Source organism: Ailuropoda melanoleuca, chromosome 8, assembly GCF_002007445.2.
Source record: "Ailuropoda melanoleuca isolate Jingjing chromosome 8, ASM200744v2, whole genome shotgun sequence".
Classification (NCBI taxonomy): Eukaryota; Metazoa; Chordata; class Mammalia; order Carnivora; family Ursidae; genus Ailuropoda; species Ailuropoda melanoleuca.
Genome location: NC_048225.1, coordinates 55,236,832 through 55,262,545, shown reverse-complemented (window position 1 = coordinate 55,262,545; position 25,714 = coordinate 55,236,832). Strand labels below are relative to the sequence as shown.

At 55.2% G+C, this 25,714-nt stretch overlaps 1 protein-coding gene across 1 annotated transcript; it reads left to right on the top strand.

The window, feature by feature from the left end:
- The first annotated feature begins 2 nt into the window (after positions 1 to 2).
- On the top strand, positions 3 to 22,378 carry P2RY2 (purinergic receptor P2Y2). Its single transcript, XM_034666383.1, is given in 3 exon segments — positions 3 to 159; positions 15,283 to 15,741; positions 15,743 to 22,378. Coding segments are annotated over 2 exon segments (1,131 nt in total). The 5' UTR covers positions 3 to 159; positions 15,283 to 15,286; the 3' UTR covers positions 16,419 to 22,378.
- The last annotated feature ends 3,336 nt before the right edge of the window (positions 22,379 to 25,714 follow it).

Sequence of the window (25,714 nt, the reverse complement as noted above, 5' to 3'; positions counted from 1 at the left end):
CCCGGATCGCAGGCGGGGAGAGGTCTGCAGGCGCGCCCGGGACGCGGCGGCGCCTCGGCGCTGGGCAGGCAGAGCCGTGAGCGTGGCCGTCCGAGTGGGACCGTGGTCGGACTCTGTCTCCACCGGCGCGTCCTCTCCGGTGTGCGATCGGCTACCCCGGTGAGTGCGTCGGCGTGTTCGGGAAAGTCTGAGGATCAGCGGGTGAGTGCGCGCGCCCCGGCGGGGCAAGTAGCTGAACCTGTAGGACTTGTTTGTGTGGGCGCCCTGGTGTGAGCGCTCCACGGCGTGCGCGAGCGCCCCGGAGACCCGCGAGCCCCTGGAGGCCGGCTGCGCCCCCTCAACTCAGGGGCACTCTGGGCGCCCCACCCCCACCCCCGCGCTCCGGCGCCTCGTAGAACTGGGGGTGGGGGCTGGGACAGTGGCCTGGAAGGAGTTAAGCCTCTCTCAGGGGACTTTTAATCTGGACGGCAGTGCTATAGGAAGGGTCAGTTTGAAGAAAGGCTGTGCCCTCCCTCCTCTCCCTAGCTGTCAGTGGCAGGGTGCCCCCGCTTCCCCCAAGAGCTAGACCCAAGGGCCAGGCCCAGGCGTGGATTAAAACTGCCAGTTTGGGGTCTGTGGGGCTGGTGTCCGCTCTTCCGTTCAGCAAGACATCCTCAGCTTCCCTGGGCCTGCAGACTGAGGTGCCGGGTTTCTTTGGGGCTCTAGGCTGGAATAATGGGGAGTTTTGAGGGCTAGGGTGGGGCCCTGGTAAAGTCTCAGTTATCTGTGTGTGGGAGTGGTTGGGAAAGAGATTCTTTAAGCAGACAGGGCCCACAAAAGCTCTCTGGAGACTCAGACCTATATTCCAATCCTGCCTTGGCCACGGTGTGACCTTCTCTGAGCCTCAGTGGCCTCATCTGTAAAAGGGGGTTCATAATAATATGGAACTTGAGGGTCATCGAGTTGCTGATGTGTGGGTCATGTTCAGTACCAATGTCCTTCTGGGTAGGCTCACTGCTTGGGGTCTGAGTGGGGTCAGTGCCTGGAGGGAATTTCCTGAAATCTGTATCTCCGCTATTCTCTTCCCTGGGCTAACAAGACCCAGCCTGAACCCCTTAACCTGGGACTCAAGGTCTCCAAGAACTGCTCCTTGCCAACCTCTCCAGCCCCTTCTCCTGCCTGACCCTTCTCCCTCTAGTGATCACATGTAGTTCTGCTACACACACTAGGCAGTTTCTTGCCTTTGGACCATTGTGTATTCTATACTCACTGCCTGAAATGCCCTCCTAGCCTCATCTTCCTCAGCTGGAGAATTACCCAGCCTTGGGGCCCAGCTCAGATGTCCCCTCACTGGGGAAGTCTTCCTTGATCCCACAGTTGGGTTGGAGCCTCTTCTGACCATTCCAAGTCCCCGTGCTGACAGCCCTGGAGCCACCTTGGACTGTTGTGGTCCCTGTCTCCTCCTTCCCTCTCCAGAGGCCTGAGGCTCCCTGGAGGACAGAAACTGGCTCTCGCTCCTTTCTCTTTTGCCAGCACCCTGCACAGGGCTGAGCTGAACTGAGAGAGCAGTAGCAGCCCCTTCCCCTGCCCCCCTGCCCCCAGCTTTCCCAGTGAAGGCATGTCTACTGTGACAAAGAGGGAGCTAAAATCCAGTCATCGAGGTAGGTGGCATAGGTTGTCAGAGGAGTGTGTTCTGGGACACTACAGGACCCAGAGTGTGCAAGCTGAGAACTGTGATTTCATCCTGAAGGCAATAGGGAGCCATGAAATGGACAGGGAAGATTCACGGTCAAAGCAGAATTTCCGAAAGATCTTTCTGGCTGCTGGGTGGAGAATGGATTGAGTAGTGCTGTACAAGGAGGTCAGCTAGAGACACCAGAAACATCCAGGCATTATTTATACCCTGAGCCCTTGATCCCTAGGCCAAACACTTCCCTCAGCCCTTAGATGCTCCGGCTGAGCAGTTAGGGGACACTCAGGACCCTCCCTGCCCAGCGGGAGCCAGGAGACCTGCAGTCGGTCCCATCCCAGCTCTTCCCCCAACTTGCTGGGTGACCTTGGGGCAGTTCCTGCCCTGCCAGCCTTCTAAAAGAGGCCAGCACCGGTAAGGTCCTGTGTCGAGAATATGTGCTTGGGGAGGCCACGGCAGGGAAGAATCATCAGCTTCCTCTTCTTCCTGCCTTGGGCTGTCCTGGGGTCTAGCCAGAGGAGTTGGAGGACCACAGTGGGCGACCTTCATAAACGGTTGGCAGGCTTGGGCTGCAGAGTGAGGCTACGACCCCTCCGTTCCTATCCTCTTCCTGCCCAGGATGCACAGGGCTCTGAGGCTTCTGGAACCTCTTAGGACAAGTTAAAAAAAGTACAAGAAATCACCAAGGCCTCATGGGTGAGTGCTTTGATTTGGCTTCTTTCCTGGCTGTAGCCCTTAGAGAGGCCCCAGTGCCCCTCTGGGTGTCAGTTTTGCCATCTGTAAATTGGACATGATGATCCTTGCCTCTTCAAATGCAAGGTTGCTATGACGATTCTTAAGACAGTAGTCAGGAAAGGGCATTGTAAGCGGTGGACTGCAATGCACAGGGAGACGTGTGATACTCAGAGACTCAAATGCATTTTGAAGATTCTAGAACATGGGTGCAGTAACAAGGCATTGTGCTAGTTTTTGGAATTTTAACTACTGACTGCCTTCCTCCCCCTGTGTCCCCTCTGCAGAGACAGCCTACTAGTAACAATTTATAAAAGTTCCTCATCTTATCCTCTACCAACCCTATGAAGGAGGAATTATTACCCCCTTTTTGAGGATAAGGAAAGAGAGGCTCAGAGTTTCCTTCTCGAGATCACAGAGCTGAGGTGAAAGCCAGGGCTTCTGCCTCCTTGACCCAACTTACCTCTCTCCATTCAAGACAGAAGCTACGTCTGAGTAAGGCCTGGTCCTCCGGCTTTCAGGCTGAAGGAAGTTTGAATCTTGCCCTGAAAACATGACTTAAGTCTTGCCTGTGGCCTGATTAACCATGCTGGTCACAGGACCAGGGAAGCCCAGCCCATCTGGTGAGAAAAGGTGGAGGCTCTCCCGCTGAAATCCTCTCTCTCCCTGAACTGTCTTCTGTGGGCCTGGCTGGTGCATCTTGGACCCACACTTTCCTCTTGGCGACCTTTGGGTCCTCAGTCCTGGCCTCTCCCAGCCATCGGGTCCTGATGGGGGCAGGCTGGCTGTGGGGCCTTCCCTGACCTCTGTGCTCATCCTAGAGGTCAGGTGCGGGACTACGCCAGCCGGCTTTCTCTCCATCCGTAACCCCCGGCACAGGCTGCGCACAGGGCAGGTGCCAGGGAGCGCCTGGGAGATGAGTGACTGTGTGGAAGCGAGGGTATAGTGGAAGAGGAGGGCCTTGCTCCGTGGAGAGCTACAGCTGGTTCTTGAGCAGAGGAGTTCCTCCACTCCCCTGTTATAGCATCTCCTGGGCCTGAGTATTTCTGGTCCAGGGTGAGTAGCTAGAGTCCCTGACGGGAGGGTGGGCAGCCTGGGCCCTCCTCGGCAGCTGCTTCCTCCTTGGCTCCCCATCCTGGCTGCCTGGCACGGTGTTTACAGTGACAGCAATACTGCTTGGGCCCTGGAGCATGGGAAGAGAGGGCCTCCTTCAAGCTTCTTGGGGCCCACATGACCCTCTCTTCTCCCCCTCCCTCAGGGGAGGCTCCTGGTGTTGCTCCAGCATCCCCAGCCCCTGCTGTGGGAGGAGGAGTCTTGCTCTGGCTGTGCTGTGGGCCGGCAAGAATGCTCCCCATCTCGCAGAGAAACCAGGGCCAAGAGACCGGCGCCTCTCGTTAGACCGTTAGTCTCCTCCTTGGTCTCCCTGCCTTTCGACTCCTCTGTTCTATCCACTTTGCATGTGGCATCATCATTGTCAAGGTCACTCTGACTATGTCCTTCCCTGCTTGCCCTGCCGTGGCTCCCCATTGTCCTCAGGATAGAGGACACGCTCTCAACGTGGCATTCAAGGCTTTACATGCGAGTCCCTCAGGCCCACACGCATTCTGTGCCACCCCCCCATACCAGCCTCATATGGCCCCCTGGCCACACTAGCACACCACTCTTTGCACACGCTCTTCCTTCTGCCTTCAGTGCCCTCCTCCCTTTGTTTCCACCCAACAAACCCTAATCTTCCATCAAGTTCCAACTCAAATGATGGGACTCTTCTGGGCAGCCCCCACAGGCTGGTTAGGAGTTCCTCTGGGCTCCACGGCTCCTGGGCTTCCCTTGGTCATGGCTTAATCACCCAAGTGGACTTAGTCCATGTCTGTGTCTTTCTCCCCATCCAGACTGGAGCTCCTGACCAAGTCTGATCAGAGTCTGGTTTGCAGGGTCTCTCTAAGGTTAGACACATGGGGACACTGGCAAGTGTTTGCTGAGACTTTATGGCTCCAGGGACAGTGATCTATGATTACATTGCTCTGAGAGTCCAGACTCCTGTGGTTTTGAGAATCTCAAAACCAAAGACTATCAGAAGCATTGAGTAACAGACTTGGAGAAACACTTAGAACCGGAGACTCTTGGAATTGGACTGTTGGAACCAATGAACTCAGAATTCTGGAAGCACCCAGAGTGAGACAGCCTCAGAATCACAGACTTACTTGTATTGTATTCTGTACTTTTGTCCCTTTTTTCTACCTTGGCTTTTCCAATTCTCCCTTTTTCCTCCCAAACTGGACCCTTCCTACTTCTCTCCAGACTTGACCACAGCCTTTTCCAAGAGCCTTCCTGCCTACTCTGACCATGACTTCTGCCTACCCCCCCCCCCCCCGTTATCCAGGAGGGCCCCCTGGTGAGAAGGGTTTCTGTGTCTCTTTGCGAGGACAGGTAGACGCAGCACCCGCATCAGGACAAAGCATGGTTTGCTAGCTGCAGGGAGCACCACCTGCCCCCTCGTCCTCCTCATTCCTCGGGAGCTGCCTGGTATAGTGGTGATTCTCCCCATCTGATCAGTGAAGAACTGGAGGCTCAGAGAGGGGAAATGACTTGACCAAGATTGCACAGCATGCGTGGTTCTAAGCTGGAGCCTGAGCCCAGAGTTCTTTCTTCTCGAGCCTGGCTAGAGGCATTTGGACGTGAGAGGTCAGGGTGGGGTCCAGGGCACTGTGGTTCTGAACTGGTTCAGGTTAGCAGTGTGTCTCTAGAGCAGTTTGCTGGGCTGGGCCATGCTGGGTCAGAGGAAGGACAGGTCGTTGAGCACCCTCACCCCCACACTGACTATAATTAGAACACCAGGGGCGCCTGGGTGGCACAGCGGTTAAGCGTCTGCCTTCGGCTCAGGGCGTGATCCCAGCGTTATGGGATCGAGCCCCACATCAGGCTCCTCCGCTGGGAGCCTGCTTCTTCCTCTCCCACTCCCCCTGCTTGTGTTCCCTCTCTCGCTGGCTGTCTCTATCTCTGTCGAATAAATGAATAAAATCTTTAAAAAAAAAAAATTAGAACACCAGACCTTCAGTAAGGCCCTTCCTCTTAAGGAGCCTCAGTCTTCTGATCCGTAACATGGGAGACCAGCCTGGTTATCTGAGACCCACACTCAGATGTCCTCCTAGGGTGTGGCCCTCCCAGCCAGGATTCTAGGGGCTTCCAAGAAGGAGAGAGCCTCCAAAAAGGGCTACCAAACCCAAGGGTCTCCTGGGGGAGGCTGCAGAGGCTTCGCACTGCAACGGCACTGGCTGATAACATCTGAGGTTACCCCTCAGCTATTTCCCCAGACCAGCCCCAGCACTTGTGGTGCAGAAAGCACACCAAGCAAACCTGGGAGCCTATTGGCCTTCAGCCCTAGGGAGGACATTCGGGAGGGGGTGGAGAATAACTTCCAAGATCCTTCCTGTCCTCCTAGCCAGACTTGCCTTCTCTACCTCCCTCAAGCCACAGGGATGACGGTCAGTTCCTGCAACATACTGTGTGACCTCTTGCTCTGGTTTTTGCTCACTCTGCTCTTCTTCTCTTTCTACTCACCTGACTCCTCTCCATCTTCCAAAATGCAGGTCAGGTGTCCTCTCCTCCAGGAAGCCTTCCCTGACCACCCCGTCCCCAATTGCCATTAAGGACCCTCTTGGCTGCTTCAGCCTGGTGCCTCTGCTTCCTTCAGCCCTGATCACCCCGAGTTGCCATTGCCTGTTTCTGGGCCTCCCCCCAGCCTCCCCTACATTTTCCACCTTGACAGTGAGCTCCTTGAGATCACAGAAGGGTCTGACCCACCTTGGAGTCCCCAAGTGCCCTGCACGGGGACAGGCATAGACGTGGTAACCTTTGTAAAGGGTGAGTGAATTAAGGAGTATAGTGGGGTCTATTTCCTGCGGGGGGTCAGTCTCTGGGCTGCCCTCCTTCTGAGGAAGGCCTTCAAGGCGGGAAACTTGATCCATAGCCAGTCTGGCTGTGACCTTGCTACTCTGCCCATGATTCCTGTGGGTTTCCTGCCCATCTTGTCTTTCTGGGATGTTCTCACCCTCCCTGTCTTCCCCACCTGCAGAAATCCTATCTTTTTAAATTATTTCATAAAATGAGTCTAAATCATCACCTCTAACTGTCTCGACAACCTTATGCAGTGGGTGCTCTTCTTAGATTGTAAGGAAATTGGGGCCCCAGTTGAGCTGAGACCTGTCCAGGCAGCACAGCTGGGGACGGCAGAACTGGGATTTCCCACCTGCCCATTGTCCTCCCCTGCCCCTCGATGGTGTTCTGGGTCCAGGTCCTCTGTGTCCCCTCACAGCACCTCACCCCCAGCAGAGGCAGGTTGCAGGGGTTTCCAGAGTGGTGATGTCACACTCCCCTGCCAGGCTGGACAGGACCAGCCAGGTAGGCGGGTGAGTGGGCAGTACGTTCATTCTGGAGCTGCCCTAGTGGAGAAGCTGGAATGTTGTCCAACCACCCTGGAAATTCTGCAGCCGGCCTGGAAACTGCCTCAGCCCCTCCTTGCAGCTTTGAGTTAACTAGCCTGGGGCTATAAGGAGAAAGACCCAAGTGGGATAGAGGTGGAGCCAGGTAGAGGGAGCAGGTGGTCTGCCCCTCCCTCACTGGTGACCTTGGATGAGATTTGGGCTACTTAGTTTTTTGTGGTTGCTGTTTTGAGTGGTGAAATGGGTACAGTAATCATCAGGGCTGTTTCACACTGAGGAAGTACCAGGAATAGTAGATTCTAGTACCCACAGTTCTAGAACACGAGGGTGTTCCCTACGGCAGAGAACTGACCAGACAGGCAGAACCATGGGGCTTGAAGAGGGCTGGTCAGGGAGCTTCCTGGAGCAGACGATCTGGGCTGCGGAGGGTAAGAGGTAGTGATCAGGCCACAGCTCCCAAAGTCACATCAAGGCTGTGCTGCAGTTTGCTAGCTTTGTGACCCTGGACAGATTATTAGCCTCTCTGAGCTTCTCAGGATTAAATGAGAAAAGGTCTACCTAATCCGGACCTGGTACAGAGAAAGTACTCCACTCTTGTTATGATATCTAAGTTAGAAGATAAGGGATGGCGTCCCTGAGCAAAGATATGACCTTGGGACTGCTTTTACTGTGCTTGAGAGGGGAAGATGAGGCTGAGGGCAGAGAGAGAGACAGTTGTCTAGAGGCGTGGCAGAGGTCAGCTCAGCCAGGGCCTTGAATGCCAAGCTCAGGAGCTTGGATGTTAGCCTGAGGGCAATTGGGAGCCGTGGAAGGGTTTTGAGCTCCACAGTATATGGTCAGATTTGTGTTTTAGGAAGCCCCGTGACTGCGGTATGAAAGATGGACTGTAGGGATGGGGTGGGGGTGAGGAGACAGGTGAGTAGGCTGGTGCAGTGGTCTGGAGAAGAAACACAAGCCGGAGGCCATGGGCTGGGGAAGAGTGGCCTGTCTGAGCCCTTGCATTGGTTGAACTGACAGGACTCGGGGACTGATGGATTCCACTCGGGTAGGAAAGAGCTACAGTGTCAAGGAAACAGAAGAGTTTTCTAGTGTGGAAGGGTGGATAGTAGAGATCCTTCTCAGAAATGGGAGGAATGGCTTTGAGAAAGTGCTCCGCTCTGTTAAGCGAAGGCGTCTCCTAAGGAGAAGAAGATGGGGTGGAGTGGGCTGAAAGGTGAAGCTCGTTACTTGGTCACTGGACTCTTCTGCACGTTGGCAAGAGCTCCCAGCCGGCTGCCCTGTCAGCCTGAGGCTCCTGGGGCAAAGTGCACTAGGAATGCAGTGGCCTGGGGGCATTTCCCCGAGCTACACCTCCTACCTCATTCCCAAAGCCCCACTGTCTCCTCCTCTCTTCTCACCTCCCCCCATGCTTGCACTTTGCTTCCAGCTTGGGGACCTGGCTTTAGCTGTCTCGGACCCACTCCCCCATTGTAGGGAAATGAAGTAGACGGGAAAAGGAAGGGGATGTCCTTTTTCTCCTCTGATGAGTCTGAGGTTCTGGTGGATGCTGGGACTTGCACATCCAGAGGGGTCCCTCCACCAGGTAACAACCCCCTCAATGAAACCTTGTGCCTGCTATGGGGGGGGGGTGCGGTTCGCAGACAAGACAAGAGCCAGAGCCAGAATCCAGAAGTTCTGTGCTCCAATCTTGGTTCTGCCCCTGGCTTACGGTGAGGTCTTGTGACAGGGCCTCAGTTTCCTCCTCTGTCAAATGGGAGTTTGGTGCAGGTGATTTCTAAAGTCTGTCCTAGGCCCTGTCTAGGACGGTGTGTGTGTGTGTGTGTGTGTGTTTGTGTGCGTGTGTGTGACTCTGTGTCTCTTGGTATCTGGGTATGTCCGTGCCCGTGTATGTTCATGTGCATTTAGAACATCTATGTGGGGGGCGCCTGGGTGGCTCAGTCATTAAGCGTCTGCCTTGGGCTCAGGACGTGATCCCGGCGTTGCAGAATCGAGTCCCACATCGGGCTCCTTCACTGGGAGCCTGCTTCTTCCTCCCCCACTCCCCCTGCTTGTGTTCCCTCTCTCGCTGGCTGTCTCTCTCTCTCTCTGTCAAATAAATAAATAAAAAATCTTAAAAAAAAAAAAAAGGACATCTATGCAGGAATGATTAGAGGTGGGATACGGAGGAGGAGTATTCCAGACAGAGGCATAACTTGAGCAGAACTGTGTTGGCGTGAATACTGTCGAGTGTATACCAGCAAGGAGGGTGTTGACTGTTCGCTACTGTAGGCACTGAAGCAGACCAGGACGGAGGGAGGGGGCATTGGAGACTCAGCTCAGCTCTGCAGGATGTGGGGAAGACCTTTGCCAGCAGACCACACTCCTGCAAAAGGGGCTGCCTGGGGAGGGAGGCTGGGAACAGCCATCCCTGGAACACGTGAGCCGAGGGTGGACAGCTAGGGGCTGTGGGTGGGCAGAGGGTGCTCCTACTGGGACAAGCACACCAGTGCTTGCCTCTTTGGGACCAAGGTCAGAGCATCAGAAGCCCACCTGGGAGGGCTCTGCCTGGCTGACTTCCTGCGACCAGGACCCCAAGAGCACATGCTGTCTCCACTTCCCACAGAGCCCACACCACGGCCTGCCCTGAGAAATGCTAGAAGCTGGGTGCGGTCCCAGGCCAGGTGACCTGTTTTTCCTGTTTCCTGTAGAATTCCCTGCATCCTGGTCCAGGGCTGCGCATTCATGAGTGAGGACCCCGAGCAGGCATCCTGACTGAGCAGGGGCTGGTCAGGTACGGGCGTGCGAGGGTGGGGTCCACTGGCTCGGGCAGCCTCACTTGTGCATGGGGATATGCTGAACCAGAGTTCAATCGAGGGGATCCCCACCCTGCTCCCTCATCCCAGGCTGTGATGAATTCAGGTTTCAGAGCCAGAGAGCTTGGATGTTAGCCTGAGGGCAATTGGGTATCAAGTCCATCTTCAAGTCCATCAGGTTTCAGAGCCAGAGAGCTTGGATGTTAGCCTGAGGGCAATTGGGTATCAAGTCCATCTTCTCCAATTCCTAGCAGTGTGACCGTGAACAAATAGCTTAACCTCGAAGGCGGTATCTACTGAGGAGTGAGGTGGGGGGTGAAGCGAAGACGCTGCATGGAAGCTGTCCAGCTTGGCTTGGCCCTTACAGAATGAAGGGCTGGGGCTGGGGGGCACCAGACCAGGAGCTCCTGGTCCAGACTGACCCACGGCCTGAGCCAGGGATGAGCGAGATAAAAGAATGTGCTTGGCTTAGACAGCTGACCCACCTCCAGAATGCCTAGGTCCTGTTCCCCTCCCCCTGGCATTTCCCAGGCCTGTCCAGAGAAAGGCAGGGCTCTTGAAAGAGAGCCAGTCCAGGTGCCTGTCTAGGGCAGGAGCAGGCCTCAGGTGGGGTGGTCCCCAGAGTGTTCCCCAGGAGGCCACCTAGGGTCAGCAGCTGAGAAATCTGTGTCAGGACAACTCTGGGGCCCTCAGAGGAATAAGGGAAAGGAGAGCCACTGTCATAAAACTCAGCCTCCTCTGGGCTCCTATATCGTCTTGTGCTTGCTTCATTCATTCATTCTCTCTTTCTCTCATTCATGTCACACCTGCCTTGGATCAGGCCTCTTGCTGGGTGACTGGACAGAGAAAAGAATCAGAAGGACCCAGCCCTCTAGGAGCACCTGGAATGTGTTGGGGTAGAGGGTGGAAGGACAGATTCCCAACAGGGTGTGAGGAATGTCGGGGATGGTGGAGGGGGAGCGTTTCAGAGATGAGGTGACATTTGAGAAGAGCCTGGAGGGGTGGGCAAGATGGAGTACAGTGTGAGTAGGTTCTGGAAGGGCTTTCCAGGCAGAAAGAACAGCATGAGCAAAGGCAGGGAAGCCTGGCAGGGCACTTACAAGGCAGGGCCAGCCAGAACTGGACACAGAGGGGCTGGCAAGTGGTGTTGGACAAAGTTAGGTGGGAGCTGGTCTCTAGGGAAATGGGGGTGAGACCCCGAGGGCATTGGGGATAAGGAGAGGCAGAGCAGAGGGCCAAGGGAGAGGGCTGGGAATTTGACTGTCTTCATAAGCAGGGGCTGGGGGGCAGGAAAGATGTACTCACAGGTTGGTGGGCCAGCCAGTGGAGGGAGAGGGCAAGCAGGGTCATTCTGGACGGGGGCCACGGCAATGGAGTCCCCAGCTGGCCTGAGAGGGTGGAGGCCAGGATGTCTTAAAACAGGTGGAAAGGACAGCTTCCTTGGTTCATGAGAGACTTAGGGAAGTCTCCACCCCTCCCCTAGCATCAGAGATTCCACCCTTAGTTATTAGCAAGAAAATCATTGTGTAGGGATACTGACTATGGCTCGGGGTTGGCAGGGGCAGGGGTGAGGGTGAGGGAGAGGGCCCTGACCCAGAGGAGAGACCTGCCGGGCCTAGGCACTGTCATGCCTGACAATGAGTGCCCCTCTCCCCATAATGCTCCTCCTCCGGACCCCTGAGCCAGGCATCCTGCCAGCCTCTCTCTCCTGCCCCTCCCCTCCCCAAACTCCCTCTGGCCCAGTCTCTCTGGCCTCTGTCCCTAACCCTTCCAGATCTCTCCCCTCTCAGGGTCCCCAGGCCTGGCCCCAGCTTGGGCCTTAGCATCACTCCCCTGGCCCGTCACACTCCCCTGCCACACAGCCTCCAGTGAAGACCCGTTGCTCCTCCCCTGGTGATCTGAGAGAGCTTCCCGAAGATTTCAGGAGAAAGCCACATCTGGGTGGAGCCTTGTAGCTCATACCACGCCAGTGTACCTACTGTGTGCCAGGCACCGCTCCAAACGTTTTACACAAATGACTCAATCCTCACAGCAGTTGTATGATGTGGGTATTAACCTCATTTAATGAATTAATTAATTTATTTATTTATTATTTTATTATTCCTCATTTTACGGATGAGGAAACAAAGGTGGTCTGGCTCCAGAGGCCAAGTTCTTAATCACTGGAGTTTGCTGTGCTGAAGGATAAAAAGTTCTCATTCCAACAGGTGGAGGTGAGGGGTGTGAATGGATTCCAGGTTGAAGGAGCGCCATGACCCGGGGCTGGGAGGCTGTGTTAGGCCACAGAGGACGGGGCCGGTGCAGCTGACAGAGGCTGGGCTGTGAAAACCTCCAGTACCAGCCTGAGGAGGAGCAGGGTTCTCTCCTGAGAACAGGCAGGAGCCACAGAGGGGTTCAAGCAAAGGAATGACTGTCTTTACAAAGACTCGTCTGGACTGGGGGGACCTGAGGCTAGAGGCAGGGAGGCTAACGCAGTGGTTCCAGCTGCAAGGGTGGAGGCAACACCACGCTGCATGGAGCAGGGGTGGGATACAAGAAATGCTTTAATGTTGGGTCCTGAGTCCTGGCTCTGGGCAAGAGGGGTCCCAGCAGGCCAGCCCTAGCCGCAGTTCCCCCTGGCAGGGGGAGCTGCCCCCTCTCAGCTTGGCAACACATGCTCTCCCTGCCTCCTCGCCCTGGGTCAGCCCTGCCTCCTTGCATCTGACAACAGGAGACAGAGAAGATTCTGGGGTCGGGGGATGGGGAGAGAAGGGAAACTGAGGGACCTATGTGTCTTGCAGCCCCCTAATCTCAACCTCAGGGGCCCCGAACTATTGCTGGGCAGGGAGCTCATGGTCTACGAGAGTGGATGTTACTGGCCTTACAGAATCCCCAAGTCCCAGCCTCTCAGGACCTCAGGTTCCAAAATGAAGGGAATTGTACAGCCCCAGATTCCTAGGATGGGGAGGACTCACATGTCAACTGCCTTCTCTGTCCTCCCAGACACACCCACACGTAGACACAAGCCTTTCTAGCAGACTCTGCTAGAAGAGCCACTTGCATACCCCCCAAACAGGGAGTTCACTACCTCCTTCCTATACCCCCTTCCATTGTAGGGTGGACCTGGATAGGAATTGCAGGCATCCCTAGCTATGTGACCTTGGCCAACTTATTTGAATGATCTGTGTCTTCAACTCTTTAGTGGAAAACTGGGGATGATAACCTGGTTTCCAGAAGTATGTTGCAAAAATGGAATGAAATAACATTTATACAGCATACCCAGTAATAGGGTTTGAAAAATATCAGCTCCTTTTTGGGGTGCCTGGGTAGTTCAGTTGGTTGAGTGTCTGCCTTTGGCTCACGTCCTGCCCTGAGTCGGGCTCCCTGCTCAGCAGGGAGCCAGCGGGGAGCCTGCTTCTCCTTCTCCCTCTGCCTGCTGCTCCCCCTGCTTGTGCTCTCTCTCTCTGTGTGTGTCAAATAAATCAAATCTTAAAAAAAGAAAAATATCAGCTTCCTTTGCCCCTTCCCACTGTTAGAAAGCTATTCCTCCTGTTTGCCCAAACCTGCCTACCGATGATTTCTGGCCTGCCGCTGGGACCGTGGGCACATCTTTATTCCCAGACTGGAATATCTGTCCCCTGCCTCCCAGCTGAGGGAGAGCTCTTATTTGTCACATTGGGGGGGGGTGAGGAGAGGAAGAAGGTGGACACCTGTGCTCCAGGGGCTCACTCTCTGGGCAGTCTGGCCCCACGGGTGTGTTATCTACCCACTAGGGACAAGGTAAAAGACCATTAAGGGGGCGCCTGGGTGGCAGAGCGGTTAAGCGTCTGCCTTCAGCTCAGGGCGTGATCCCGGCATTATGGGATCGAGCCCCACGTCAGGCTCCTCCGCTGTGAGCCTGCTTCTTCCTCTCCCACTCCCCCTGCTTGTGTTCCCTCTCTCGCTGGCTGTCTCTATCTCTGTCGAATAAATAAATAAAATCTTTAAAAAAAAATAAAATAAAATAAAAGACCATTAAGATAGTGGCGGTGTGTGAAGAGAAGCTAGGTACACCTGGGGGAAGCTGAATTTGCCCCACAAAAGAAGTCCCCCTCTGTCCCACCTCTGTCCCAGACTTCCCTGGACTCTTCAGGAGGGTCACTGTCCCTTTTGGTAGCCTCATAGGCCAGGGAACAGACTGCCTTTTACAAATGCAGAAAGTGCCAGAATATAGGAGTACCTAAAAACTATTTGCTGAGAGGTGAATGAATGACTAATGGGGAGACTCTTGGAAATATTCCCTCAAATACCAAAATACCGGGCACGGGGCCAGAGCCTCTCCAGAGAGTGGAAAGATGAGCTAAAGGAAAGAACTTTTTTTTTTTTTAAGAGAGGGAGAGAGAGGGTTTGGGGGGTGCGTAGGGAGCGGAAGAGAGAATCTCAAGTAGGCTTCATGCCTAACACAGAACCTGACGAGGGGGCTCGAACTCAAGACCCTGAGATCATGACCAGAAATCAAGAGTCAGACGTTTAACGGACTGAGCCACCTGGGCACCCCTAAAGGAAAGAACTTTCTAATACCTCCGGGAAGTTAGGAGCTGCCCACTGGTCAGAAATGCCTCGACGGGCGCGTGGGTGGCTCAGTCGTTAAGCGTCTGCCTTCGGCTCAGGTCATGATCCCAGCATCTTGGGATCGAGCCCCGCATCAGGCTCCCTGCTCGGTGGGAAGCCTGCTTCTCCCTCTCCCACTCCCCCTGCTGTGTTCCCTCTCTCGCCGTCTCTCTCTCTGTCAAATAAATAAAATCTTTAAAATAAAAAAAAATTAGGAAAAAAAAATGCCTCAGCAGGCAGTGGATGCTGGGCGTGAGGTGGTGCCAGCCATCCTTAATGGCTCCTTTCCGTGAATCTGAGATGACACCGCTCTGGGACCCTGAGCTGTTCAGAGTCTAGAGCTCAGGATCCTCGATCTAGAACTCTGTGCTCCCAAAGTTCTAGAGCAGGGTTGCCAAACTTTTTTTTTTTAATATGAAAAGATCTCTGAGATATTTTTTTAAAAGATTTTATTTATTCACTTGAGAGAGAGAGAGAGACAGAGAGAGCACAAGCAGGGGGATAGGCAGAGGGAGAAGGAGACTTCCCACTGAGCTGGGAGCCTGACTGGGGTTCGTCCCAGGACCTGGAGATCATGACCTGAGCCAAAGGCAGAGGCTTAACCTCCCAGCCACCCAGGCGCCCCCAAACTTTTTTTAAGGCCACATGGTAACTATTTTAGGTTTGGGGGAACATATGGTCTTTGTCACAACCATTCAGCTCTTCATAAATAGATGGGTATGATTGTGTTCCAATCAAGCTTTTTTTTTAACAGAACCAGACTGGTGGGCTTCCTCTGGCCCTCCGATGTAGTTTGCCTACCCGTGTTCTGAAGTTTTAGAGGTATATGGCTCTCGTATTCATGGATCTCATGCATTCTCGAAGTTCTAGGGTTCCTAGGTTCTGGGCCCTCTGGGTCCAGGGAGAGAGTCAGGTCAGATGGCTACAAAGGCCTTGAACGTGGTTGGGCTGGTCTGAACCAAGGGGATCTGTGGGTGCGTGGGGTCCCTCTGGGCCCCAGTCAGGTGCGTGTGGTCAGGCCCCCACCCCAGCCCCGGCCATGACCCTGACGGCTCTTCTCCCCCCTCCCCCCTCCCTTCAGGGCGATGGCCACAGGCCCGGGCCCCTGGAACGGCACGGTCAACGACTCCTGGGAAGGGGACGAGCTGGGCTACAAGTGCCGTTTCGACGAGGACTTCAAGTACGTGCTGCTGCCCGTGTCCTACGGCACGGTGTGCGTGCTGGGGCTGTGTCTGAACGCCGCGGCGCTCTACATCTTCCTGTGCCGCCTCAAGACCTGGAACGCGTCCACCACGTACATGTTCCACCTGGCCGTGTGCGACACGCTCTACGCCGCCTCGCTGCCGCTGCTCGTCTACTACTACGCCCGCGGCGACCACTGGCCCTTCAGCGCCGTGCTGTGCAAGCTGGTGCGCTTCCTCTTCTACACCAACCTCTACTGCAGCATCCTCTTCCTCACGTGCATCAGCGTGCACCGCTGCCTGGGCGTGCTGCGCCCGCTGCGCTCGCTGCACTGGGGCCGCGCGCACTACGCCCGCCGTGGCGGCCGCCGTCTGGGCGCTCGTGCTGGCCTGCCAGTCCCCCGTGCTCTACTTCGTCACCACGAGCGTGCGGGGCGGCCGCATCACCTGCCACGACACGTCCGCGCCCGAGCTCTTCGGCCAGTTCGTGGCCTACAGCTCGGTCATGCTGGGCCTGCTCTTCGCCGCGCCCTTCGGCGTCATCCTGGCGTGCTACGCGCTCATGGCCCGGCGGCTGCTGCAGCCCGCCTACGGCACGTCGGGAGGCCTGCCGCGGGCCAAGCGCAAGTCGGTGCGCACCATCGCCGTGGTGCTGGCCGTCTTCGCCCTCTGCTTCCTGCCCTTCCACGTCACCCGCACCCTCTACTACTCCTTCCGCTCGCTGGACCTCAGCTGCCGCACCCTCAACGCCGTGAACATGGCTTACAAGATCACCCGGCCGTTGGCCAGTGCCAATAGTTGCCTTGACCCTGTGCTCTACTTCCTGGCTGGGCAGAGGCTCGTGCGCTTTGCCCGGGATGCCAAGCCACCCACAGACCCCACTCCTATCGCCCCAGGTCGCCGCCGAGGGGGCCTGCGCAGGTCGGACAGGACTGGCATCAAGAGGACAAAAGATATATCGACCAGCAGTGAGGACTCTAGGCGGACAGAGTCCACGCCAGCTGGTGAGGAGAACACTAAGGACATCCGGCTGTAGGACCTGAACCCCTCAGGCTTGTGCAAGTTTATATGGGGGGGGGGAATGGGGCTGTAGGGACTAGGACTTCTTCAAATGGGATAGTCCCCCTAGATAGGGCCCATTCATGACTCATGCCTGATGGTCAAGGGAGCCATGACCTCAATGCTATGTCATTTGGCAGGGGCTCAGAACGTTCTCTGTGGTCCAGAGATCTCAACAGTCCCTGCGACGCTAGTCACAATTTGTATGTGAGTTGGGGAATAAGGCTTCAAGAAAGGCAAGGGTAAGGGGCCAGCGCTGCCCCTGGCCTGACTCCCACACAAATAGCTGACTGTGCCTGCCAGGATATCTAGCCTGATCAAGTCAAATGGAGAAACAGGCCCGAGAGGAAAGTTACTTACCAAGGTCACAGTCTGGGCCTGAGCCACCTAGGAGGGGCAGGGTTACAGGTCGAGCAGAGGACCCTGGTAAGGGGCCAGGGCTGAGCCAGAGCTTCCTACAGAGGGGTCCAGGGCAGGTCCGGATGCCCCAGTGAACACACCTCTGAGGAGCAGCCCCAGCCTGAGAGATGAACGTAACGTCCAGGAACCAGCGTCATAAACCCATCTGGAGGCTCCCCTGGGCTGGGAGCCAGTTTGAGGCTGTAACTTCTATTGAAGTTGTTGCCTGCTGCGTTGTGCCCCATTCTGTGGTTTGAGGATGAGGACACAGCCTAGGAAGCTCTCACCATCCACACTGGGGTCCTTTCTCCAACCTGTACTCTTCTGCCACCTGCCTTCCCACTAGCTGCATCAGTGCTCATCTCACACCAGGGATCCCCTCTCCAGACCCCAGGGCATCCTTCACTTTAAAGCTAACTGGCTTTTGTGCCTGGCTCTGCTGGCTGTAGACAGGAGTCAGACGGGGTCCTGTCCTTGGGATCGCCCAGTTTAGGGCTTAATGGCTATGACCAGTCATGTGCTGGTAAATGTCAAACTGCCTAACTAGCTCTCCAGGGGGTGGGGGGAACCCCTTATTTGTAGCCTTGCCAGTTGCCATGTTGCAAATACTCCTGCCTTAGCCAATTTCAGACTGCTCAATGTGATGTCAGCCTCCTTGCAAAATCCCTGAAAATTTAACAATTGGCTCTTGCAAGCAGGTCCAAGACGCTCCAGCACACCACGGATGATGCTGAGTGGTTGGGGCTATGGACCAGGGGGTTAGGGAGGCTTCCTGGAGCGGGGGACACTCCTGACCTACAGCTTCTAAGAAAAGCAGTTCATCAGAGAAGAGCATACAGGTGCAGGGTGCATCCTGGGCAAAGACATGGGGGACAGGAAAGGGTATGCAGGAACTGGAGGCAGGCCGGGAAGCTGGCGCCCAGGCTCGCAGCAGGAACGAGGTGGGGGGGGGGTCACCAGGATACCAAGACAGGGCTCCCTCTTTGCCTTTACCTGAGGTTTCCTCTGCACAGGGGCTAAGTATGGGAGAGATTCCCTTCTCTTCCTGTCCCATCGTCTGCCTCTTGGGAAAACCCAGCTATATGGCATAATAGTTGGAGCTCAGCCCGGGTGAGAGCATAGAGTGAGGGAGATCTTTCTCACCTGTGACAGATTCTGGGTTCAGCCAGGACCACTGTGGAGATTTGTAGAGCTCAGCTGAACGGGGCCCAGCTCAGCCTTAGGGCATAAGGCAAAGCTGAGAAGCCTCACCCCTAATCTCAAATGTAGAGATTCACACCCTCCCCCTCTCAGAGACCGCTTGCCCTATGGGCCCACTCTGCCTGAAAGAAGATTCTTTTCCCACCCAAATTCTGCCTGCCTCTTATGACTTCTTCACCTTCCCACTCTACTTTGTCCGAAACGGGCACCCCCAAGATTCTCCATTTAGAGTCTAGCTCCACAGCTCCTTCATGCAACAGGGACCCATCACAAGCCACGACCCAGAAAAACTACTCCGCATTGTGCAATGTGGGTAACCTGCTCAAAGTAATGTGAAATGCTCACCTCCCACATTCTATGTTCTATACTTCTGTTAATGTAACCATAGTCCCTATGAGCTTTTTTGTGACTATCTTTTACAGACTGTCCTTGAGCCTTTCCTGCAGGCCCAAGACTCTTTCCTACCAGCTGCTGCTCAGGCTGAACCCTATCCTAGTTTATAGGAACCCCATACCGAGGTAAGATTACACCCAAGAGTGTAAATGCTGGGCTCTGATTCCCTCAGCCCAGAGGCAGGAGGTTATACATCATGATTCTGGGGGCTCCTGAGTGTGCATTTGTGGTTGGGGGGAGGGCTATAGCCACCACGGGCCCAAGTACCCTTAGTTCCCGTTCCTTTCATGTCCTGCCTACCTACCCCTCCAGCAGCTTCCCTGGAGATCCTGAGAACCCAGGGCCCTACAGCACATGGAGCCAACACTATGGCCTAGTCCCAGGAAGCCTTCCTTCAATAAGCCACCTGCACATTTCTAAGGACAAAGGACCTAGGGGAAAGGAGGGCCTTACTCACCATCTAATCCAGTGGCAGACAGTGGTGTGGGTAGGGAAGAAAGACTCTAAGGGAACCAGGCACAGGCCCAGGGTTCCACCCCTGGACCCTAGTGATACTGCCTGACCCCTCAATGTGGACAGCTGGCCTTGCTGCTCAGTGCCTAAACCGTCCACCTAGCGGGTGAGGTTTCTGACTCTCCTGCCTTGTGCTATTTCCAGCCCAAGTAAGAGCAGGATTTTCCACTCCCAGCCCCAGACCATTGTCCAGCAGTGACGTGGGGGGACCTGCCTGCTCTCAAAATATCTCCTCTTACTCACTGGGCCTCCCTGCTCCCTCCCAACCACCCCACCTCCTCGCCCTGACATCACTTCCTGGGGCTGTTGACTCTTGAAGGCCACTGTGAAAGGTTATAGCCACCTGACAGGGACCCCAGGGATTATCCAGCCCAGCTGTAGGCTTGAGAGGGGTGGGGCCTTGCCCGAGGTCACTTAGCAGGTCAGCGTGGCGCCTGGATGTGTGCCAGGGGCTCAGGCTGTCCCTGCTGCTCTGCTCCCTTTAGTTCAGGTCGATGCGTCTGTGGGATTCCTGCCATCACCCCCACTGCCCCAGCTCTCCCCAGCCCCGTGGATGGAGCTGGTGGGTGGAGCTTTGGCATTGAGGCCAGGGGTCTAGGAGAGGAGAGCGGGCTGGGGGAGGATAGTAAAGGTCTGCTGTCCTGCCTGCAACAACTGTTCTCAGTGAGCTCTGTGCGTCCAGGACAGGGGCCCTGGCACGCGGGGGGGTCTCTGCCCTGGAGGGCAGGTGTCCCAGGGCCCAGGAGGGAGGTCAGGCCCCTGTAAGCGACCCCTCTGCCACTGCCCTCATCATGGCAGACTTGAGCTGTTCCGTTCAGAGTCAAGCTCATGAGGCAGGGTACTCACGTATTAACCCTGTCCTAGGCACCGTGCCAGACTCTCTCGTCTCTATTATTTATTCTTCCCCACAACTGTATGAAATAGACATTATTCTCCCCATTTAGCAGAGGAGGGGACAGGCTCTGAGAAGTGAGGACTTGCTCCAGATTAAACAGGCAGTCAGGGGATGAGTCAGGATCGAATCCAGGTCCATCAGATGCCAGACTAGTTCCCTTTCCAGCATCCCATGCCACTTGCAACCCCTGCTGGGCAGGAGGGTCTGTAAGCAACCCTCCATGGGATTCAAGATGAAAGGGGTGGTATAGTGGGGATGGGGTTGAGAGCACAGATCTGATGCCTGGACTACCTCTGTCTGAGTGTTGTCTCCGCCTCCTCCCGCTGCGGCACCTTGGGCAAGTTACCAAATCTTGCAGGGCCCCGGTTTTCTCATTTCTGAAAAGACATACTACCTCCCACGCAGGGCATTGGATCAATACACACGAAACACTTAGAACAGTACCAGGCACCTGGGAAGCACTTACATGGCAGGCACGGTGCCAAAGTGACACAGAGGCAAACCGGCTGGACCCTGCCCTCATGGAGATGACATAATGTAATATATAACCACACTAGGAAACATTATTTGAAGGAAAGGAATGTCCAGCCAGTGAGGAACAGTGGGCCTCCTGTGACCAAGGCTTCCCCAGGATGGAGGAGGAGGAAAGCAGGTCTACCCTGGGGTGAGGTGTGGGACCACCCTTGGCACTGGGTGGCCTTCAGGCCCATGGGCCCGTGTGTGTTTACAGAACCTTGTCCCTGTGCCAGGCTGTGAGAGGGCAGCAGGGAGAAGCAAGGGGGGGAGGAGTTGGGGGAGGGAGGGAGGCCCTTGATATCAAGCTTCTGGAGGCGGTTCCTATGGACCAGAGAGCTCCCACTCGCCCATGGCAACAGGCTTAGCCATTTCTCCCTGATGGTCCCCATCGTGGGGTGCTGCAACTACTTCTTGGTTCAGCCAAGAGCCCGGAGACCCAGGCTGGCAGGACCGGCTGGGACCTGGGCCAGAGCAGGTGATGAATGGGCAACTTTTGCTGTGTGACTGGAGGCCATCTGCCTGCCCTCTCTGGGCCACTCTCTGGAGCTTGGAGCCCTGGTTCCCACATCCCAGTTTATCCTGCCTCAGTTAGGGCATCAGCCACCTCGATCTTCAGCAAAGACAAAACTAACAGTTGCTCCTCTAGCCATTCCCCAAGTGCCCCGGGTTCTCAGTTCTGAAGACTGGAGTTGGCAGCATTCCTCACCCCCCAGCATCAAGTGACAGAGAGGTAAAGTGGTAAAGTGACTCCATGGGCACCCCCCCGGGGGCTTGGGGCAGAGCTGGTCCGCTATCTGATGGCCCTTCCTCTTGCAGGCGGAGTGTGGAGTCTGGCTGGGAGTGCCTGGACCGCAGGGTGAGATGTGTTTGCCTTTCCAAGCGACATGTGCTGCTCAGGGTTGGAGAGTAGGGGGCAGATGAACCCCAGAAGCCAAGCTCTCATCCTCTTCTCCCCTGTGCACCATGTGCCTTGGTGAATCCCTTCTCCTCTCTGGGCCTCAGTTTCCCCATCTGCCACGGGGCTTGGCTCTGCCCAGCCACTCTTCCTCCAGTACAGGCTTCCTGAGCTTGCCTCGGTCTTGGCTCCTGCTCAGCCAGGTGTCTAGTCTCAGGCCTGTCCCAGCCAGGAACAATGGGCTGGGCTGGGCCAGTCACTCAAGGTCCCAGACTCAGTCCCCAAGGGCTCACCCTGAACTATTTTCAGCCCTTGGAGATGGAGTCAGAAAAGGATTTTCCACTCCCAGCACAATGGCTGCCCTGGACCATTGTCCAGCAGTGACCAGGAGATCCACCCACCCCAAAATACCTTCCCTGCCCCTACCCTCTGGGCGTCCCCACCTTGACGTGGCTTCCTGGGGCTGTCAACTCCCAAAGGCTTTTGTGAAGCAGCACGTGAGTCCCCCGGAAGACAGGACCGGTTGGATTCAGTTTTCCCTCCTGGCAGGGACCCCAGGGATTGTGTGGCTTCTCAGAGGGACGAGAGGCCCAGAGAGTGCCATGCCTTGCCCAAGGCCACACAGCAGTCAGCATGGAGACTAGATGCGAGGTCAGCGAGGCCTCTGCTGCCTTCATCAGCTCTGGGCTGCACCTTCTGAGGGCTCACCTTGGAAGGGTGGGCCTGCTGGAAAGAGGCCTGCTGGAAAGAGGCCTGAGGGACATGGGTGGAAGGGGGTGTACCTTGGGAACCTGGGGCACCCTATTCAGTCCTGTTTTTACCAAATGCGGTTTTTGCTTGCACTGAACTCAGGGTTACCAAGTTGTGGGAAAGAAGGAGGTTGGGGGACCAAGGGAAACTGAGGCAGGAGGAGCAGGGTTCTGGCCCCGCTCAGCCATCACCAGCTCTGTGACCACAAATTCAATGTCTTTGTCTGTAAAATGGAACTGCTAATACTTCTTTTTCCAGTTTACTGAACAATGAGAATGCAGGAAGGCACAAACACAGCTATTTTATTTTCCTATCAGTACTGCCTACTCAATGTCTAATTTCCTTTCCCATCCATAAACTGTTTATATGGCAAACTCCAAATATTTGAGTCACTTGTGAGTAACAAAGTTCATTCCAGCTTAAGGTTCCAATCCCTACTTAATTTAATGCCCACCCCTCTTCTTCCCCAGTGCTGGGAGGACCCTCCTCACCCCTCCTTTGGGTCCCTCTCTCCTCCGGGTGTCAGGCAAGTTGGGGAGGAGGAAAGGGACCAGTATATCTTCCCCAGGACTGCCACAGCCCTTCCTTGCTTCTCTGGCCGTGACAACATGACCATCAGTGACCCTCCGTGGGGAGCCCTCCAAAAGCCAACCGACACCTTTGTAAAGAGTCTCTTCATTCACCCAGTCTGAGTGTGCCCCATCTTTCTTGCTGAGACTAACGCCTACACCTGTCTCCTGAGTGACTTTCCTAGAGCACCCCTCACCCGGCTTGGTTGAGAGCTCACAGCAGCAGGGATGTTTTCAAGGTCACTGAGCCCAGTGTTCAGTTTGTAGAGTCAGCATGGAGGGTGGTCGAGGGCTGGGGTACTAAACTCTTGAGAAGGTGCCTGACCCCAGTTGTTTTAGGGTTTCTTTCAAAAGTAGGGTATTTTACCCCTGTGTATCCTTAGATTTATGTCCTGGAGCCAAATTCCGAATCAGCAGCCACATGAAAATCCCACCTTATTGTGGGATTAAACTGTTAGACCAGCCTTTGTGACCAAAGCAACTGCAAAATGTGGGGGAGGAAATTCAAAGCCTCAGGCATGGGTCACCATGCAGCCTGTGCTAACGTGTGCGTGTGTGCGTGCAAGCGTGTGTGTGTTTATGTCTGTGTTGAGTTGTCACATCAGTGTTCTAGGGGGAGCGCTGAGGGGGAAGGGCGGCCCCCACAGACACCAAGTAGATACCTGGAGACAGAAGGGCTTCGGGTGGATGGCCACCCTGCAGGAAGCAGAGGGAAGAGGGCTGCCAGGAGGTCGAACTAATGGAAGATGGTGGGCTTCGGGATGGCAGGAAGAGACGGGGAGTGCGGAGAGGACCCGCGTGTGCGTGCTTCATGGCCCAATTCAATTACGTTCTCTATTCTTAATTTACTACTAACTCCCCCGCTGCCGGCTCTGCGGACCCCTTTCTACTCCCCTCGTTCCCCATTCTTCTTCCTTTTCCCCAGCCCCCGTCCCTCCACACTCCCCGCTTTCCTCCTCTTTTTGCTTCCTGCCACCCCCCCCACCCGTCCCCGGGGAAGCAAACGGGCCAGTTCAGAGCCTCAGACCCATTCCTTCCTTCTTGAGCACTGGCTCCCCTCCCTTCGCCGGCTGTGCTTCGGCTACTGTAGGTCCCCAGTTCGCGGACGCTGCCCTGCTGCCCCCTGGTGGCCTGCATGGTTGTAGATGCAAGAAGGGGGACAGGTCCAGACCTTCCCCCCACCGTGGACTGATGAGAGGGAAACGATCCTGCTGGCAGCCAGGTTGTTGGAGATGCGAGGTGGGGGTGGGACTGAGAATTGAAACAGGGAACCCAGTTTGCAAAACATACCCCGACTTGCAAAACAGGCGCACACTTATAAACGCCTATGTACTTAGACTCACAGGTTCCAAGAGAAGACTGCAGACTAAATGGATCCAATAGTAATACTCGTGGAGGACTCCTGTGTTCTCAACATAGGATTGCTGACTGTTCCAGCAGCTCCCTGCTCTGCAAATTCTGACCAATCTCTGCCAAAGACCATCCTTTGACTAACTCCAGGCCCCCACGATCCTATAAGCACGCTTCTCTAACTCCCCACTTTGGAGACACCCCAGGGATCCCCCAGTGTGAAGTCTCTGTTGCAGCAAATAATAAGCCCAGGCTTGTTGGCTCCAGGTGTGTTGCTGGTCAGCTGACCCTCACTGACAAGAGATTCCTGGATGAACGAGTGAGAGCAGGTGACACTGCAGCTCTCTATTCCAGCCTCCCCACCCCCACGGGATCTCAGGGAAGGCCCCATGTAGAGCCCTGCAGCCCCTAGCTGACCCATCATGCTGCGCTCAGGCACCAGGACGAAGTGCTGCACTGTGGGTGTTTTTGTCCCTTGGAGGAAGCACACCACGTCCAGTTGTTGGCTTCGTAAAGGCAAGACTGAGGGGCAGACCCAGCCCCTCCATCTTTGGGGCATTGCGCCTGCCAGCCTCCCCAGCCTGAGGCTTCAAAGATGCTGACTTGATCCTCTCTGGCTCTTCCAGGAGCAGGGGCGGGGGTGTCCCTCAGGACGGTGCCATGATGTCCTCTGGCCTTGTGCGTCCCTTTGACCTCCTGCTTACCTTCAAGGCCCCAGACAGGGCTCCCCCGCTTCACTGGCTGTCAGACTCTCAAGTTCTGAGTTTGAGGGCGCAGCTGAGCGTTTGGGAGAGGGGCTAGAAACCCTCCTAAGGGAATTTCTCAGGCCCCTGCCCCCAGCCCTGCCCCATTCCAATGCCTCCACCCCCACCAGAGCCCCTGACCTCTGGATTCCCCTAGAAGTCCTTGCCTGCTCACACAGTAGCCTCTACGACTGGACTCCACCTCCTGGGAGGTATGACCAAGCTCTGCTGGTCTTCCTAGCGGCCCTCGTGACTGCATCTGGGCAGGTCAGGGTTCACCCACTGCCCATGAGATGTCTGTAATTTGGATCCCACCAGCACTTTAGTATGTAAGATGCATCTGACTCTCAGTCACGTGGAAGAGGAGGCCCAAGTGCAGGGCCCTTGGAGCAGAGTGGAAAGCACAAAGGTGAGCCAGCCCTCCAAGCCACACCCCCACATCTTCGCTCTACACCTGCAGCCCTCACCCACAAGTTTTTCCTCCACCTGAATCCAGGTGCCTTCATTCACGACACTCAGCACAGAAACCCTGGGCTGTTTCCATTGAATCTTGGCTCTGCCACTCTAATCAGATGGGCACTTCAGTTTCCTCATCACAAAATTCATATTTTGTTGGTACTATCTGTCTCTTCCTACTAGGGTGAAAGCTCCTAGAGGACGGGGTCTTTGTCTATTGTGGTCACTAATTTATCCTCAGTGCCCAGAACAGTGCCTGGCACATGGTAGGTACACAACGACTACTTGTTGGATGAATGAAAGAATGAATGAATGAATGAATGAATGAATGAATGAATAGTGATTCATAGTGAGGAATAAATGAGATAAATTCTACAAACTTTTGTAGAATATCCAGTACCAGTGGATACTCATTAGACATTAATTCCTTTCCTTTGCAAAACAGGTCAAATTAATTATTCCATGTAAGCTTCACAATGGCTCTTTGAGGCAAAAACATTATTATCAATTCATTCACCCATTTATTCAACAAATATTTACCAAGAGCCTACTATACCCCAGGTACTGTTGTACATAGTTGGAAATTATCAGTGA